The following is a 19,366-nucleotide window of genomic DNA, read 5'->3' as shown; positions in this document are numbered from 1 at the left end:
TAACCAATTACCTGAAAGCCTGAAGGGACAGGCAGATAAATAGCTAAATATTTGCTGTCTACTGAAATGGGATTGGTCTGCACTTGCTCTTGCTGGAGATAAGGAAGTATTTAATAGAAGTATGCCTTAAGAAGCTAAAAGTAATTTAACCATCTATTGCACTCTCAAAATGGGAGGATACAATTTAGTACATTAATGTACGCCACCATTGAATCACTGACGTTCCCCATAACCTGCTTCTGACTACATGATGTACATTGTGTATTAGTATACATTGGTAGTCTAAGACACTACATGCTGCCCTGATTGGCCACATGAGCAGTGCTGGACAGTCAGAGAAGCATGTAGTGTCAGACTACTGATGCCTACTAATACACCGTGTGCGTCATGTAGTCAGAAAAGCGGTGCGGCCATCTTTGGATCATATGAAAATCCAACATGGCCGATTCTTTTTTTCACCCCAAAGCAGGCTATGGGAAACGTCAGTGATTTGGTCACGGCATACAATAATGTACTAAATTGTATCTTCCCATTTTGCAGCCATCTTTGTTTGTCCAGGACCAGAGGGTCGCTTCAATTGCTTGTTTGACTCATCCAAGCGTTGCAGGGGAGATAGGACCAAAGAGCCTCCGATTCATCATCATAATTGAAGCATCTCTTTTTTTTATAGAGGCATTCCCTGTCAATGAGCTGATTGGAGAGTATCCTGTTATTAGGATCCCCAGCAATCAGCAGCAAGTCAATTAAGCATTTTACAAAAAAAAATGGACAAGTAATAGAGACACTCATCGCAGCCACTCCACGTTTTGGCTGGTTAAAAGGTACCTTTATACGGGATGACTGGTGGGTAGATAAGCACCAGCAGGCATCCCACCAGCTATCGAGTGACAGTCGTTCAGAGAATGGAGGCGAAGCATGCCGGAGATCTCATCTGGCTGCCCACCTTCATTCACTACAAACAGGCAGTTGAACATAGATAAATGACTGCCTGTTTACACCACTTGTTTGGTTTTAAAGGTCAATTAAAAACCAAGCGACTCCAACAAGTGAGTAATTTCTGGCTCAGTGCCCTGCTGGTGGCCACATGCATACGGGACGCTATTGCCAGAATTTGCTGTTTCCAGCAATTATTTAGGCGAAAATCTCCCTGTGTCCGAGTAAATTAATAGAGGAGGGTCATTATAGTAACACAAAATACCCCATTTGATTTCTAAAAGTAAAATCAGAAGAAATTCCTTAAAAATATCTGCTTCACAACAAAATGGCAGATAGACAAAAGTATGAGTGTTGGCCAGTTAATGCAATGAAAATGTCTAATGGCCTCATTATTATATAATACACAGACTTGTCAGCATTAGGTGCACCAAGTGTTAAACTTCACTTTAGGGCTCCATCTCTCAGACCACTTTTTTTTAGCTGTTTTCAACACAAAAAAGAATTCCAAGAATTTTTTTTTTAAGTAGCACCCGTAATGTGATTATTATAAGGTTTGGGGGTTTTCAGATAAAAAAAAAACACTACTGAAAAAATGCTACATCCAGATCATGCTGTCCAAGAAATGCCAAAAAGCAAAACAAAACAAAAAAAAGTCAAAAATTTTCTATGCAGTCTGTAATATATATTATTTAAGAAAAAAGAAAAACACCTCAAAAACACCTCACACAAAACATGTAAAAATGTAAGAACCGGATGACAACACAGGTGCTGCAATTCCAACTTTCACAGAGGTTGTCCCCTGCTTTCCCAGGCGCCCACCTTGCCACATAGCAATGGTGAGGAATATGTTGATGGTATATGAAGATTATCATCATTAGTGGGTCATTACACTTTAGCCAGGACATTACTTGGGTTTGGGATAATTGTTACAAAGTGCACAGAGGCTAATACAGGGCTCAGACATTATGGCAGAAACATGACAATGACCACCATGATGCTCTAAAAACACTACAAGAGTCAAGGGCGTTGAACTAATGAGCCATACATGTTCTAACAAATGAAAATATATATCTGCACAAAGTGAGGTTCAGAAGCAGCTCAGTCGTCGGATGCTCTCTGGTAACCTCAGTGAGCGAGAAGCATGTGATGTGTATCGGCAGAATTAAGAGCTGTAACAACCAGTCTTTTGCATGGCTACTTACACTGAATGGCTCGGAGCCGTGGAATAATGGTGGGACTTGCAGGAGGGCTGAACTTGGTGCTAATTAAGCTCTTCCTTTTGTCCATAGTTGGGGAAGCCTGCACAGTGAACTTGTGTTGGAAATCTGTAAAGCACATCATAAAGCAGAGGAGTGCCGCTTAGCAAAACAAGACATCAATGGCTGCTGTGGTCACCAGTAGAAGCTGACATTAAAAACATAGTACCTTTATCACAAACAATAACAACATTGTAAATAAAACTAGATCATTTCTAGCCGTGAGGTCCCAGTACTTAAGGCCTCCCTCACACAGATGATTTTTGTACAGCCAGGGTCCCTGGCGCTGCCTTCAGGGGCTTCGGGCACTTGCTCCAATTGGCTAATCCAGCGCCAATCACAGCCAGCACTGACTGCACCAATCACAGCCATTCAATGAATGAATGGTTCGCGGCTTAGCCAATTAGAGCAATCTCTTGCTGGAGGCGTGGTCTTGAAACATTACCAGCAAGAGATGCTCTGCAGGCACAGACAAGTGCATGGAAGCCTGCAGGGACAGGGCCTACTAGGTGAGTATTTTATTTTATTTTTTTTCAGCTTTCTTGGCTGCGTTATCAGCTGTGCTGAAAACGCAGCCAAGATGCATGTCAGCGCTGCTGAAATCGCAGTCAACGCAAACGCCTGTGTGAGGGAGGTCTAAGTCATCAGTGATTGTCTTTTTTAAGCAGTTAAAAGTGTTCTACCCATCTAAAAGAGTGACGGCATATGCAAGTGATATACCATCATTTTATAGGACAGGAATAAATGTAAAAATGTAAAAAAAACAAACAAACAGCAATCACTAACTTTATGATAGGTCACGAATAGGATCAGACATCTTTGGCAACCATTTATCCTGAGCATTGAACAGTAAAAATAGGTTCAAAACTGCTGATTATTTCTTAAATTTATCTTAATAGTGGTTTTAAGGGCTCATTCACATGGGCGTATTGTCACCGCGTATTACGCACGCTGTGAATGGAGGCAATTAAAATCTGTCGACTTTCATTCTTCCATTCACACCTACATGTGGATACTGCGTATCAATATGCAGGAGAAATAAATCTCAGGATACTCTATTTCTCTGTGTATCAAATGCAACCTTTGAATGGGCTATGTATGAAACGCTGTCCATATGCAGCCATGGAAAAAAGGGCAGGGTTTTGATATGCATCCATGCTCTGAACAAAGCGAAGAATTTAAAATAATTAATTAATTAAAAAAATAAATAAAAAAACACACCGTGCATTTCCATGACGTCAGATTCCCGGGCATGTATAGTACCAATCGTAGCCCTACATGGTCTCTGCCGGGAAGGCGTATGGGCTGTAATGCGTACAATGATGCGGGAAACGTATACGCTCGTGTAAATGAGCCCTAAACAACATGCAGTACTTGCTGCCTGAAAATGCCACTAGATGGAGCTTCTGAGCTCACAGCAAGCCATATACACATTGAACATCCTAAACATGTATACTGTAATCTCCCAACACCCCCTCCTAGTGGCGGCTGCAGGCAGACAGAAAGTTAGCTTTTAGATCCATGTCCACACAGGACATTTGGAGCTCCTAGCTAGAAAAACAGCACTTCAACTGCTGCAAAGACATTGTAAGAAACCCATTTTCTGAGGTGAACAAAACAGTTACAGCTTTACAGATACACTTTCTACGATATCTTAAGTAGCCTAAAATGTAAACTGTCTTGTTAACCATTATGAATACACCAAAGGGCGTACCTGATGGCAGACTGATGATGTTTCCGTCCTTCAACTTAAGGCGACTCTTCTTGAACTTGCCTTTTCGTTTTTTCACCTTAGGCTTCTCTTGGCAGAGTTGGTGGATGATTATGTTTAGTTCTCGCTCCAATATGTCGATTTCTCGCTCTGCTAACTCTTGCTCCCTTCTTCGAAGTAGTTCTTCATGATTCTTTTGCTCTAGGGCTGCCCGGGACAGTTCTTCCTCCCAGCTCCGTAACTCCTATGTAAAAAGAGAAAAGGAAACAAGAAACATTGGTATTTACTTCTCGGCTCTTGTCCTCTGCAATGTAATCGCAATCACACAGTACAATGCATATAGACAAGTACGTCAGTCATACCTTTTCCTTTGCCCTGAGCTGGTCAAACATTTCCTGGATCTCCTGCTTCCAGTCTTCTTGCAATGAATGAAAAGAATCTTTGGGCATCTCAAAGAATCCAGATTCCTCTATTGTGGTCAGCTGGAACAGGATGTTTGTGAAAGAGGGGCGGCAATGGGGATCGGGGTTCCAACAATCTATGGAAAAGTAAAAAAAAAATACAGCCAAAATTAATGGCCTACAAATAAATGGTGAAAACATAAGTGAATTAGCGCCAAGCCATTCATTAAAATTAAAGGGATTGTCTAATTATAGAAATTATTTTTGATAGGCCCAGTGAATAGAGGGGGAGTCCCCTGTTCAGCACATCTATCCATTACCCAAGTGGCTACAAACACTGGAGGACCAAGCATATCCATGCATAAGAAGGACAGCTCATTGATTTTAATGGGTACAGTGTAATGCTTCAGTTATACTGTAGAGGCGCTGCAGGAAAACTGAGCAGCTATTGCCATGTTCTCTCTCAGATTACAGCTGATAACTGTGGGACCAGCTTATTTTTGGGGGATCTTTGTAAAATAAAAAGGGAGCAATCCATACAGCTTATTTTTATTTACATGGCTTGAAAAATAAAGTAATTGAAAAAAAGTAGAAGAAACATATAAAGAAAAGTAAAGGCCTCAAGAGCACTTAAAAAAGTGACTTTTTTTTTTGACCAGGGTATTCTTTGCCCATGCATGGAGTAGTGTCATAAACCTCCCTTCTCTCTATACAATGAAATATCTCTTATTAGACATTAAAGTAACCAGCAGGGGGAATACTACTTTATACAGTTGATGGGAAGGTTCTTGCATTTGCAAAAAAAATATCATGATGCTAAGGAAACTGGCAGGAAGAACCCTCAAGAGCCCACATTGTGAGGCTGGTGGAATATTGATCTTCAAAAGGGGCTGTATGGGTGTTACACAATTTTTTGAAAATGAATCCTAATCTATTAAAACAATAAAAATTAGCACGACTTACTATCCTCTTCCTCGGAAATCCAGCGCTGCAGCCCCGCAATCCTCCCAGTCTGTTTTGGAACAGCTACCACCTGACCTATGCAGCAAATCAGAGGCTGCAGCGGTCAGGTCTCATAATAGCTCCCTGAGTACATGTGACTGCTATGGCCCCCAAATGGCTGCAGTGGTCAGGTGGTAGCCCTTCCAAAACAAAGGCCAGGAGGACATGGGGCTGCAGCATTGAATAGGATGAGGATCGGATGAGGATGGGCAAGTACTGCTACTTTTATTAAAGTTTCATATTTCGGTGCATTTAAAAAAAATCGTTTAACACAGGGAAACCCCCATTACTACAAACAAGTCTAAAGCGCATACTGCCATCAATCTGATGCTGTAAACATAAGCTCACCTTCCATTAGTCTGGCAAAGGGTTCTGGACAGGTGGAGGGAATTGGAAGGGACAACTTATTCATGGCAACTCCATAGGCAACGGCTAACCCATCAATTCCTCGGAATGGTACTTCTCCAGTCAGCAATTCCCATAGCAGGACTCCATAACTGTAATGAACAGACACAACCCAAGTTACTTCGTGCATGCTCTTGGCCAACTCCCATCAGGCAGGGTTTGTTTCCATCTGGGGGTTTCCCGTTTCCCGCTCTGTTAGCTTGGAAGCTTGGTGGATCCCATTACGACGTCTGTCATTTTCCCAAACATGCTGTGCTATTTCATCATGGATGTGGCACTGGATCTGCAATGGGCGCTCCATACCGAGCCACCAGCACGTATGTTAACACAGGCAAAAAATAAGACAGTTGATGTATTTAAAAAAAGCCCAATTTTTGTGGCTCAATTGCAGCATACACAGTGCCCATATTAACATCAGTTACTGTGCAGAAAGGCTCTACATTAATAATATGTATTATGAAATGGAATATGTTGTTTAACCCTTTCCAATCCAATATACAGCCTTAAATCATAATGTCTTCAGACGGCAGACAGTGGATTGGAAAGGGTTAAGAGTAAAAAATTCAGTTCTTATTATTATCACCGGTGGTGTCTTATTTCCCAAATGGGGTAATAAGAGACATGGCAGCCCCTCCCTATACACTGAGATGCGAGGGGAAACAAGAGACAAGGACAATTGCACCAATTTTGGTTTTTATATGTTGTATTAGAAGTGTAGTTAGAAAAACCTGAAAACTGAAGACAGAAAGCTGGGAATTAACTTGAGAAGACCATTGCTCCGGGAACTGGAGATGGAACATCAGTCTGAATGGATGCAACCACTCATGTTCAGGTTCTTCATCGCCCCATGAGTCTAAGTTCTTCTTCACAAATTGTGTCACAAGAGTGAATAATTCATGCCGAGCTAGTCCTTCACCATAGCTCCCACACACGGACAGATTCTGCCGAGCCATCTTCCTTTGATCGCTTTTGTTTCCGCAGTGCCCCACCATATGCAGGACCTTCATCCTTATAGTGTTTGCAGAGTGAATACTTTGGCACATTGTGAAGTCAAGCACCCTCAGTGAGTGTCACCCCTCTAAAAACATCTCTAACAGCAGCAACCATGCCGTCATTATAGCGGGTGCTTTTCTTGGTATCCTGACAGTGCTTACAAGCACTTCACCCGCAAGAAATAATAGACAAAAATCTCTTATTACCCACGTGGAACACCAAAAACGAAGTAATAAGAGATGCATGCACTGGTTCTCTTTCTGCATGCATTTTCTAGTCACAGCGACCGGGTGCAATTTTACAGCATTCTCTGCAACCACAAAAAACCCCCCAAATAAACAACTACTGAATTTGATTAAAAGTTCCACGAGCTGACCTTTTTTTTTATAAACTTCCATTTGGGCCTATGAATCTGCTGGTACAGAGTTTGCTCATGAGTGTAGATGGTAAAAAGGACAGATGTTCCCTGCATTTGACGGGAGTGTCTGTGAAATTTTTGTCTCTTATTACCCCGCTCTCTTCTAGCCTACATCAACGCTAGGGACGTGTCACATGTGGATTTGAGAATGTGTGTATACAAGCAATACACTGATCTTCATAGGGTAAAACCGACAGCAGTGAAAAACTTGCTGTAGACTGTCGACAATTTTGGTGCAGATCTGCAGCAGATTTCACCCCTTAAGGTACGTTTGCACATAATGGAATAGCTACACAATTTCAAGGCATGTCCACATCCAAAAAAACAAAAAACAAAGTCAAAGTCTGCACCATTGCTGTGGATTTTGACTCGAAAATCACCTGTGTAACCACAGCTAATTTCAGTAGATTAGTGCTCGCCTCACCTCCAAAGTTTTTGCGCTGTCGGCGCTCCCTGCATCCAGCGGCCTGTAGCGAGGGCAGCACTATTGCTTTAGACAGCAAAGTCAGTATCAGCAAGCTTTTATGCAAATTACGTAACAACCTGAGGGTCATTTGTATTGTTTTTGAAGAAATAAAACCTTAAAAGGGAACCTGTCATCTGCCTTAAGCACCATAAACTAACTTAAGGTGCTTTTAGACGAGGTGACAGAGAGCCGGGTGCTGTATTTCTTTTTATACTCCCCCGCTTCTTAGATACTGTCGGTTGAAAATCGGACTCTTTTCAGATCCGGTGTGCGCGCTCTTCTATAGACTTGTACAAGAGTACACGCACATGGGACTCTGTAAAAAGTCACATTTTCGTCTGGTGCTTGGACTTCAATGGTGGGCACCAGGAAGCAAATGAATATAAAACCTAGCTCCGTCACTTCGTCTAAGAGCACATTAAGTTAGTTTGCTTATGCTGCTTTAAGCAGGTGGCAGGTTTCCTTCAAGAAAGTGAATAGTAATATTTAACAATTATGCTGAAAAGATTCCAATTGATGCCAAAGTGCATCAGTCTTCATCAGTGCTGTCGTGATGACATTTTTTCCCCATTTCCATCATTCTTTTACATCAGTTTTGTGATGATCACTTTAGAATGACTGCAGATGAAATATGATCATTACATTCTAAAGGGTCTTCTGCAAAGATCTTTACCATTCGCCACAGAAATGAATAATGTCCAAATTGTTGGGAAAAAACAAAACGCGCCAATACACAGCAGTAAATCTAATTGTACTAAATTATCAACATTATGGTACTTTACAAGTTGCACAAATTTGTGAACAAATTTATGTTCCATGTATCAGAGTGGGGTTGTTTCTGCAACGTGTGCGTGGATTTTTACTAACTCCATCTAGATGCAGATAAACCCCTATAGACGAAATGGAAGACCAAATGTGGCTAAACCCTTATAGAGGAAGCGGAAGACCAAATTTGACCACTATAGTCTCCTTTGTAGAGATGAGCGAGCGTACTCGCTAAGGCAAACTACTCGAGCGAGTAGTGCCTTATGCGAGTACCTGCCCGCTTGTCTCAAAAGATTCGGGTGCCAGCGGGGGGAGAGCGGTGAGTTGCGGGAGTGAGCAGGGGGGAGCGGGAGGGGGAGAGAGTGAGAAAGAGATCTCCCCCCTGTTCCTCCCCGCTCTTCCCCACCGCTCCCCGCCCCACGCCGGCGCCCGAATCTTTTGAGACGAGCGGGCAGGTACTCGCATAAGGCACTACTCGCTCGAGTAGTTTGCCTTAGTAAGTACGTTCGCTCATCTCTAATCCTTTGTCAATCGGTTTTCTGATTATAAATTGATAAATCCCTGGATCTTATATAGCCACTAATAGTTCTCCAATCAAGTTGGGTGAACCCCCGGGAGAGCTGGTGACCGTAGTGGTTGTTGGTAACACAAACACATTGGACTTCACATCTGTGAACTCTATTTACAGTGATCTCACACTACATATCTACAATCATCATTACAACAAGAGGGCAGAGCGCGCTCTTACCTCCATACATCACTGCCCTTTGAGAACATAGAGGAGCGAATAACTTCTGGAGCCATCCAGGCATACGTCCCCGCCGCGCTCATCTTGGTGGTCCTGTGCCATTCTCTTGCAAGGCCAAAGTCCGTGATCTTTAGGACTTTGTTGCTGAGGTCGCTATTCTCCACCATTTCCAGAATTAAAACTGTAATTAAGAAAAATCAGAATAAGACTACTTGTCTCTTATAGCAAGCGATCGCCTTCGTCCAAACGCAGAGATATATGGCTGCCAAGGGTTTTGGCATCACTGTGCATTTATTACATATGGTGAAGGAGCCATTTCCATCGGCAAGAATGATAAACGTTAGCTGAATGTTTCATGAATTTACATCATAGATGCAGACAATGCAAATATCACATCATTTATGCCCCAGAGGGCGCTGTGTACATAGCAACCGTACTGACGCTGAAGGCATTGTACATTATGGGATCACACCAGCGCTACGTTTATTCGTTGGCCATCTCCAACCTTGGAGAATAACAGAAAAAACACAGAAGTGCTAGATCCGGTATATGCTGGACCAAAATGGTGTCGGATAGACCCTACTGACTATAATAAAGTCCATCCGGCTTGAAGCACGCTACCTGGTTCTTTCCCAGAAGAAAGAGAGCAGCGTGCTGTGCTATTGTGTCTGGGAGTCTATGATGGAAACATAAGAATGGGGTCTGCTACAAAGTGGTTCCAGTAGTGACCAGCAGATCTCTAAGGCTGGGTTCACGCGGGGTGGATTTGCCGCGGAAATTCCGTGTGGAATTTCGCCGCGGCAAATCCGCATGCGGCCGCTAATTCCGGGATTAGCCAGCCATGTGGACGAGATTTCTAAGAAATCTCGTCCACACGGGACGAGCTTCTGCCGGCTTACCCGCAGCATGTTCATTTTCTTTTTTTCCACTGCGGCCGCGCTCTCCTCTATGGGAGCGCCGGCCGCAGCGGAAGAGCAAGCGGCCGGGCCGCTTCAAAGCCGCCGCAGGTTTTGCAGCGGCGGTTCTCCCGGTGGAAATCTCGCGTTTTTTCGCTGCAGCCAAACCACGAGATTTCCGCCGAGAATCCGTCCTGTGAGAACCCAGCCTAAAGGTTTGGTCTGTAGCCTTTTAACTAGACCAGACATCATAAATATTCTGTACGGAGATACAAAGATTGAATTGATTGTAGAATAAAAGGTAAAGAACCAAGAAAAATAGTGTTTCTCCCCAAAATATAATCTTGTCAGGATTCGGACTATGCCTGGGGATAAGACGAGAGCCGATGTTTTATATGTACTAGGTGATCTACTCGTGCATTGCATGATGATTTTATGAATAGCGGTCCTGGAATATACAAAGTGGGCCACCAAAATGAGTCGAGCACCGCACTGTTTTGAAAGCGGTCCAAAAGAAAATCTGTGTTGCCCATAGCAACCAATCACAGCGCAGCTTTCATTTTACCTCAGCAGTATAAGAAATGAAACCTGAGCTGTGATTGGTTGCTATTGGCAACAGCAATTACAGGGGAAGTTGGTGATTTTTCATTCCGCCAGCATTCGTCGCCTGGTGCTGAAGAACGCTCATGTAAAATTTCACTCGAATCGGACCAGAACTGTGGATTTGTATGCGACATAAACAGATTTAGCGTTTTATATATAAGATAGAACGCTCTGTTACGGTTAGTTGGCAAAGGCCAGAAATGGCATGGATTTTCCATCCAGAATTCTGCACCCAAAATCCCCAGTGATTACATTACAAGCCAGATAGATGAGATCTAGGGCTGATGTCCACGACTGTGTTGTCACCATGTATTACACGTGCGTTGCACGGCCATGTGATACGCAATGAATGAAGTCAATGGCCTTTCTTTGATCCATGTACACTGCGTACGATACGCACAAGAAATAGACCGCAGCCTGCTCCATTCCTCTGCATACCACGCAGCGTGAGCCCTATACATTGGTATAGGCAGCGTATGAAATGCTGTCGATACGCAACACATTGCATATGGGCGGCATTTTCATACACAACTCCGCTATGGAACAAAGCGAGGAATCTAAAAAAGAAAAAACAAGGTCAGACTGCGCAGCATTTTCACGCTGTGATTTTCCCATCTGGCCGATACGGTGATGGATAGAACTCACACGAGAAAAGAACCCATTTATTTGAAGGCGTTGCTTCAAACAAGCCATTTCTCTCTCAGACCTACAGTCAGAATTTTAAAAATTAGCGCACGTCTTATTTTTATACAATTCTTCAAGAACGGTCCATTATTTTCTACGCGAGCATTACAAAAAATGGATAGTAATGGCAAAATATGCAATGCATGTGTGATACTATTGGAACCGCATGTGATTTTTTTTTCATGCACGTGAAAAATTGATTTAAATCTAATGCAAATTGCACGTTTTTTATCACAAAGCCACGTCATACACAAAGAAAATCGCGGTGAAATCACAAGTAAAACAGTCAGCTTTTCACCATCATCACAGTCGCCCACTAAAAACAGCCAAACACGAAATTTCATCCACATGGTTTAAAAGAAATAAAGCACGCGGAAATCGCAGCGGAACGGATATGCGGTAAAGATTTTAATTCCACAGCATGTCATTTTTTGTGGATTTTGACTGCAGATTTTGATCCCATTGATCTGTATAGGACGGCTTGTGTTTCGGGGGTAGAACGACTCTTTCGTCTTGCTCGCTCTGTACCCGTGTGCAGCAGTATTTCTGCTGGCTGGCTCGGGAAGACAAAAGCTCTGTGTTGTTCTGGCCTTATCTTTCCCACGGGCCCAGCAGGCCAGAAGTACATGTGATCCGGCCTTTTGTTCTGCTGCCACAAGCGGAATGTAACGACCTGCTGTAGTATGGAAGACGAGGGATGAGATTACTCCCAGGAGTTATAGGAGGTCTCGGAGCACATGACTGGAGAGCCATCCATGTATGATTTGTGGCACCTCCAACCAGAGGAGAAGGTAGAACAACTAGTACAAGGAGACCGTCTTCACACAATATGAAATCGATGGGCCTTCCGAAACGGAAAGCCCACAGTAATCACGGTACAGATCCATAGTGGCCATATTCGCACCTCTATACTAATCCCATCCCCCACATCGCAAGTGGTCCTTGACTTGCACTTCACAAGGGGCCGATGGTGGAACAAGCTGTAGGGTGAACACGCGGTGCTGCTGTGGGCCGGTACACGGTTTGTTCCGGCGGGACAGTATACAGGCTCTGTGTGCTTCAGGATACACCCTCCTTATGAGCAGCTGCCGATCCCCCGCACCACCACATAACTTACCCCAGGGGGCAGATCTAGTAGACACTCCGCAGGCTATGTCTGCTAAACCCTTCTCAACTGGCTGGCAAAAACATTTTTTGCCTGTTAAAGTTACAGTAGGACTCATCACATGACAAGATGGTAAAAGTCTTGCCACCATATGCAAATCATATGTCACGTTTGCAACCATTTTGGTCACCATCTCGAGCCCTGTGCGGTATTAAAAAAGAGGTCTAGAAGCTTGTAAACTAAGGATGAATACATTTGTAAAATCTTTCTTTCGAGGTTATTTTACACAATTAACCCTTTAAAGGACAAAGCACGGTAAATTTATGGCACTTGGCCCTGGGCTTTAATCCTGGCCAACGGCAGAAGTTGAACAGGAGCAGGTTGGGTCCCCGACTGTCAGACATAGCTGAAGACCCAGAGGGAAAGGCAAAGCAGTTTTTAACTGCTTCTGTCTTCTCCTTTCCAGGCTACATGGTGCTTGATGAGCGCTATGTACTAAAGAGAGAAAGTAGAAGTATTACTCCCGCTATTCAGACTGGCGATCACGTGACTGCCAAATGCCCCTGTTACAACGGTCCTAGCAGACCCTGATCAGCTCTGTTAGTGACTACTGTCATTACAGGGGGAGGCTTTCCCCTGTAACTGTGGCTCCTATGGATTATGTTTGTATGGGAACAGCTACAGTGGAAGGGTTTATTCAGACAGGCATATATCAGTCGGGTTTTCACGCCCGGCCAATATACGCTGTCCCTGTCTGCAACAGGAGGAGACGGGCCGTAAGCTAGTGCACTGAGCTCCTGCCCCTCTCCACTGCTTGCAATGGGAGGGCGGGACAGGGGCGGAGCTAAATTCCCCCTATCCCGCCCCTTTCCATTGTAAACTGCAGCAAGGGGCGGAACTCTGTGCACTAGCTCCCGGCCGGCCTTCCTCCTCCCCTTGCAGAGAGGAACAGTATATATCGGCTAGGCGTGAAAACCCGACCAATATATGCCTGTCTCAATAAGCCCAAAAAGTGTCAAAAAAACAAGAAATAAAAAACAAAAAAAAAGACAATGTGAATGCCACTGAGGTCTTGTAGGACTTAAAAAAAAATAAATTACAGAGTAAAATAGAAATATACATAAAAAAATGACCCACCGCTGATGCCAACTAAAACTAATGCTATATGTTCCCCATAATCCAAAACTATACAGATTATATATCAAAGTGTCCGAACGCCCATTCCCGTACTTAGTATTTTTACGCTAAAGTAAACCAATTAAAAAAATAAATAAATACAATTTTTCTTTAAAGTCCCTAAAAAGTGTCTGGTCCTTTAGGACCAAAACACCCTGGTCCTTAAGGGGTTAAATATCAAATTAGTAACGGGGAGTAACACACTTTGTTTTGAAGCACTAATCATACAAGTGAAGTGATCAATAGGGGTCATAAGAAGCATTCATGAAGTCTCTCCACCTTCTCTCCTCTCTGATGCCAAAGCAGGTGAAGCTAGAGAGAAGGCAGGGACCCTAGTTGTTCCACTGCTGTATGCAGAGAGAGCTACTTGAAGATGGTATGTCCTCACGTGGCGCAACTGCCGTGGGTTTTCTGTACAGAATTTCTATACTGTGGAGAAAGTCTGTAGAACGGACGTGGTGCAGATATTAAATACTGCAGCAGGATAATGGTCTGCTGTGGATTTAACCCTTTGCTACGCAGGGTGTAAAAGCTATGGCAAATATATAGCATTTCCGTATTGAAAGCCGCTGCTGATTCTCAGAAGAATCAGCAATTCAGTCCTACAAGAACATACCCAGAATTTCTAATGGCCCATTCACATCCGTGTCTGCAGCTCAGTTTAGAGTTGCAGATCCAGCACAAAATCCCGGATGAAGTAGCTCAGCATGCTGCGCCATCTCATCTAGCAAAGTACCAGATGGAATCCCGGAAGGACGCCATTCTAGTCATGGGGTCCATTCAGCCCCGTATCCAGCGGTTCTGATATTTTTATTGTTCGACTCTAATGGAAGCGAACAACGGAAACAGAGTGGAACTACAGGTGAAAGTCCCTAACCTAGCCCCATCTCATCCGCAAGTCCCTAACCTAGCCCCATCTGATCCGCAAGTGTACAGTCTGTCAAACTGCAAGAACTCCGCTGTTGGAGCCTGAACCAAACCGCAAAGCACTTCTTTAGGCTTTTTGAATGTGTCTCATGATACTATGAGACTTTTTTCTTAACCCTTAGCCTTCCGACCCTATACTGACTTGACCCTCATGAATATTGAATACAGTTTTAAAGGGGTAGGAAATCTTTCAATGAAGGAATTAAGGGGTTAATAGCTGACACAGCAGATCATTCAACTTTATGGACAGCACAGGAAGTCTGCCCATAGCAGATAATTGGCTTCCTGCGGAAAGGCTTTATGCTAAAATTACTGGCATCCCGAGGCAAACCCCCCAGTCATTACACTGAGATCTCCAGAGACAAATCACTCATACAAGCATGAGGGCCCTGGCGTTATATGTGTGTATATACAGTGGGGGACAGAGCACTGCGGGAGCCGCTCAATTCACATGAGGGGATTCTTGCAGAAGTTTCTGAGACTGTTCAATAGAGCTAAACGGGCCTGCAGAAAATAATGTGCTTGCTGCAACCACAAGCTGCTCGTTAGTTGGCCAATTGGCATAAGAATGCTCGCTCATCAGTGGTACATCCCCCCGTGTGAACAGGGAAACGTCCCACTGACCTATGGGGATGAATGATCGTATTAGCGATTGTTCATAGCGAATAAGCAGATTCTCCACCTCTGTAAAAAAAAAAGTGAAACAAGTGCCAATCGGCAAGAGTGTTGAGGCATATTTCCAAAAAATACAACACAACGGCAATTGGATTACATTATTCCCTATAACTGGAAAACCTTACGTGGCAGAAAAAACAGATATCATATTTGAATTCAGCGCACTAAAGTTACTATACACCGCCTATCTGCTTATCTGTTACAAGAATTGTGTTGCGCGGTGTTATCTTCCAAGTAAGGTTGTGTTCACATTTTGCTTTAGGTCGGTTTCACAAGGTCGAAGAAAATCGTGTGAGATTTGTGCATTGTGAGATGCACAAATATCACACAAATATGAGATTTGTCATTCACATTTGCAATGCATTCCTGCATGGTACCGGGTTGCGATGCTATGCAGGAAAAAAATTGCAGCCTGTCCTTTCTTTTTGCAATATCGCCCATTGTTTTCAATGGGCCCAGCAGCAGCTCACATTCGCGGATACGATTACGATACGAAAAAATGCAGCATACTTTATTTTGTAGAGGACGGCCTCCATTGAAGTCATCGCTAAGGGATAGCGCGGGAAATACAAACAAAAAAACTGTACGACACTTGACTGACGGGGAGCCGCAGCGGTCATCTGCATTACAGGAAAACAGGTACGGATGGTCGCTGGCAGTGGTCACAGCCGGAATCCGCTGCATGCAGAATCTGGTCCACCCGTGTGAGCCCAACCTCAGAGAGGCACTTTAGTAGCCAAGGATGTTGCAGATAGAGCTATGGTTTCAGTCATGTTTTAAAGCCAAGATCTCCCCCCTGATCCCCACTGCCCCCCGCAACTTTTCTGACGAGCAGGCAGGTACTCGAAAAGGACGATACTCGCTCGAGTGTTGTCCCTTAACGAGTATGCTCGCTCATCTCTAGTCTTTTTACACAGGATCACCCTTCCGGAGCTTTTTTTCACTGATTGTGGGAATCTGAACGAGGCCGTCCATGCGGGAATCCGCAGAAAATAGAACATGCAGCGATTTTTATCCCGCGCGTCCGATCCGCATGCCGTGATAAAATGACATCTGCAGGTATTTAATTACTTGATGATTGTCTACGGGCATATTGAACTGCAGATCGTCCGTGCGGGTGACCTGCGTGGAGTTCGCTATTTAATTTTGCCCATGGACTTAAAGGGGTTGTCCCGCGGCAGCAAGTGGGTCTATACACTTCTGTATGGCCATATTAATGCACTTTGTAATGTACATTGTGCATTAATTATGAGCCATACAGAAGTTATAAGAAGTTTTTCACTTACCTGCTCCGTTGCTAGCGTCCTCGTTCCCATGGAGCCAAATTAGCCGCGCTTGCGCAGTCCGGGTCTTCTTCTGTTCTCAATGGGGCTCCGTGTAGCTCCGCCCCATCACGTGCCGATTCCAGCCAATCAGGAGGCTGGAATCGGCAATGGACCGCACAGAAGCCCTGCGGTCCACCGAGGGAGAAGATCCCGGCGGCCATCTTCAGCCGGTAAGTAAGAAGTCACCGGAGCGCGGGGATTCAGGTAAGCGCTGTGCGGATTTTTCTTTAGGTCCCTGCATCGGGGTTGTCTCGCGCCGAACGGGGGGGGGGGGGGGGGGGGGGTGTTGAAAAAAAAAAAAAACGTTTCGGCGCGGGACAACCCCTTTAAGTCCAAAGGTTTGTAAGATCTAGGGGTCTGCCATTGCCGGCATTTTTGTAAAACAAAGCATACGTAAAAAACAAAAGTGGGATGGCAGGTTTAACAGCGATGTAAACAAGGCCTTAGGGTGGCTTCACACTAGCGATAAAATCGGGCAAGAGTGAGTAAAAACGCAAATCCACGAAACCAATGATTTTCAATTTTTTCACTCATGCGATGTTGCAAGAAAACAAAATGCGTCATGTCCTAGCTTTCCTTCGATTTGCGATTTTTCACAACGTATGCGTAAAAAATACAGCACAGAAAAAAAAGACGGTTGTGCACACAAATATGCGACTTTTATTCTGCAAATACGCTTACGCTTGTGAATCTGGCAACTTGTGCCATAAAGCTGCTGGTCCTCTGCTGGGAGAGCCGCATTCCCTTGGAACGTCCCCTCATCCTCAGCACCAACGGCTCACACGGTATTAAATAATTCAGCGCTGCAATTTGTAACACATCCTGCTGAGTGCGCAGAGTCATCAGATCTCGCATGGAGAACACGAGCGGCCATTACATTACTTCCAATACTCTCAGGTTCTCGCGTTAAACAGCAGCCCATCTGTCGGCATTACGCAGAACAGCACTATACCGCCATTACCACCTAAAATAAATATAAACCAGCACACGCTCCTGCTAACAATGATGCCAACTCAAACTAATCACTTGTGAGAAATAAAAAAGCAAAAAAAGATTTCCACCGAAACACAAAATCAGGTCTTTTATAAAATGTATTGCTCCGCTTAAAAAGTGGAATACTTGGTAAAGCAGCAGTTTGTGCTTCACAGCAGCTTTTCCTGTTGTAGCCACATGAAGTCATTTCGGAGGCTGCGGAGAAGTTTGTGGAAACTACATACAAGTACAAACACTTCCCCCTCCAGCCATGCTTGTCTAAGGTTTTGAACGTTACACCCAGTCGCGCCATTTGTAGCTTCTTGGATTAACATTAATCCTCGCGGTGCAAAGTCCTCTTATAATCTGCTCTGTGGGGTTCTCCCAGTCTATGTTGCAGTGAATTCCTGTACACCACATGCAGCAAACATAAATCAGTGCTAATGGGCAAAATCCGCACGCAGAATTCCGATGTGGAAACTAAAAAGTGGTATGGCACTTATTGATGCAAAAATATGATTTTCTGTGTTGGCATTCTGCACACAGATTTTGCCCATTGACAGGATTTTGATATGGTTTTGGGAGAGGGAACCAATGTGGAAAGTTCCATCGTGTATTCCACCATCTGAACATATCCTTAGCAGGATAATATTCCTGTCCTACATGTAGATTTACTGCAAATTACATTTTTGGGATTGCAAAGTGCAAAATCCACAGCGACTTTGGATGATTTCCATGGCAAATCAACATGTAAGATTTGGATTTGACTGCAGATGTGTGGCGGATGTTTACGTGACATGTCAATCCACCACTACATATTAATCAGAATGGCTTGATCTTCGATAGGTTATTGTGAAGTCACAATGTGCTTTTGGGTAGAAATAGAGAGAAAAGGGCGGCAGACTTTGGTGCGATATAAAAAGACTTATTTTATTCCTCTGCCACAATAAAAACAACCAACAACGTTTCGACCCGCTCCGGGTCTTCGTCAAGTTGTGAATTTTGGGCGTCATTAATGATTTTTCCTTATATGGCACACTGAATACACTTCCTTATTTACAGTCAAAAATCACAAAACAATGTTAAGCATACACATACTGGGCCTTCGGTTATGGTCATCTGAAACAGCTAAGGTGTTTTTTACGCTAGGGTAACTGCTTCCATTAAACGCATGTGCCGAAAAAGCTCCCGATACATGTTTAACGGAGGTTTTGACGAATACCTAAGCAGTGTCCTCTATTACTAATAGTCTAGAATGGCATCTTGTTAAAAAAAACAAAAACAGCTGATAAACGGATGCCATTATAGCCTGTGGTGACATGCCACTGTTGAGGCATCCGTTTAACTCATCTGGCACCCACAGACTGGCGATATCGGTCTACAGTGCTGGTCTGCACAGGAACTCCAGGCTCTTACAGAGTCACCAAGTATATAAAGTATACAGGCTTGTATAAAGAGCCTGACACTGACTTGCAGGAATGCTGCCTTCCAATAGGTGGCGCTGAAGAGGTATTGTTCCATCTTCCTTATTTGCATATTACCCAGAGGAGCATGGATGGCCTTATAAGCCTCCTCACACCTTCCAGGTGCTCTCCTTAAGGAGAAACGATACCCTTTTCCTGAATCAAGTATACAGGGACGTATAGTATGTACTGGACGCAAGCTCAATTCAGAGAAGAGGGGACAAAATATCTTAGGTTACCCTTTTTAAAAGGGATGGGGGGTTGCATCATCCTTCCTGATCATACTGCGTAGTGATCGATCACTGAGCTCTGTCATTGGCTGCAGAAGTCCGTAGACAATAGGTCAATGAAGAGACCTGGAGCTACTGGCGAGGGACTTGTGGGGGGCCGGGAGAGGTGAGTATTAGCTTGTTTACTATTTGTTACATGGGGGACCCAT

At 44.0% G+C, this 19,366-nt stretch overlaps 1 protein-coding gene across 1 annotated transcript in view; it reads right to left on the bottom strand.

The window, feature by feature from the left end:
* Positions 1–19,366, bottom strand: part of MAP3K9 (mitogen-activated protein kinase kinase kinase 9) — a 58,639-nt gene that overhangs the window by 20,542 nt on the left and 18,731 nt on the right. Inside the window, exons 3-7 of the mRNA XM_066608398.1 lie at positions 9,102–9,282; positions 5,655–5,803; positions 4,266–4,441; positions 3,907–4,147; positions 2,139–2,261 (exon numbers count right to left, since the gene is read on the bottom strand). Of these exons, the coding sequence (XP_066464495.1) occupies positions 2,139–2,261; positions 3,907–4,147; positions 4,266–4,441; positions 5,655–5,803; positions 9,102–9,282 (870 nt within the window). The remainder of the gene's footprint in view (positions 1–2,138; positions 2,262–3,906; positions 4,148–4,265; positions 4,442–5,654; positions 5,804–9,101; positions 9,283–19,366) is intronic.

Source organism: Eleutherodactylus coqui, chromosome 6 (genome assembly GCF_035609145.1).
Source record: "Eleutherodactylus coqui strain aEleCoq1 chromosome 6, aEleCoq1.hap1, whole genome shotgun sequence".
NCBI classification, from domain to species: Eukaryota; Metazoa; Chordata; class Amphibia; order Anura; family Eleutherodactylidae; genus Eleutherodactylus; species Eleutherodactylus coqui.
Note: the sequence above shows the minus strand (reverse complement) of the source record. Positions and strands in the feature narration are given on the sequence as shown.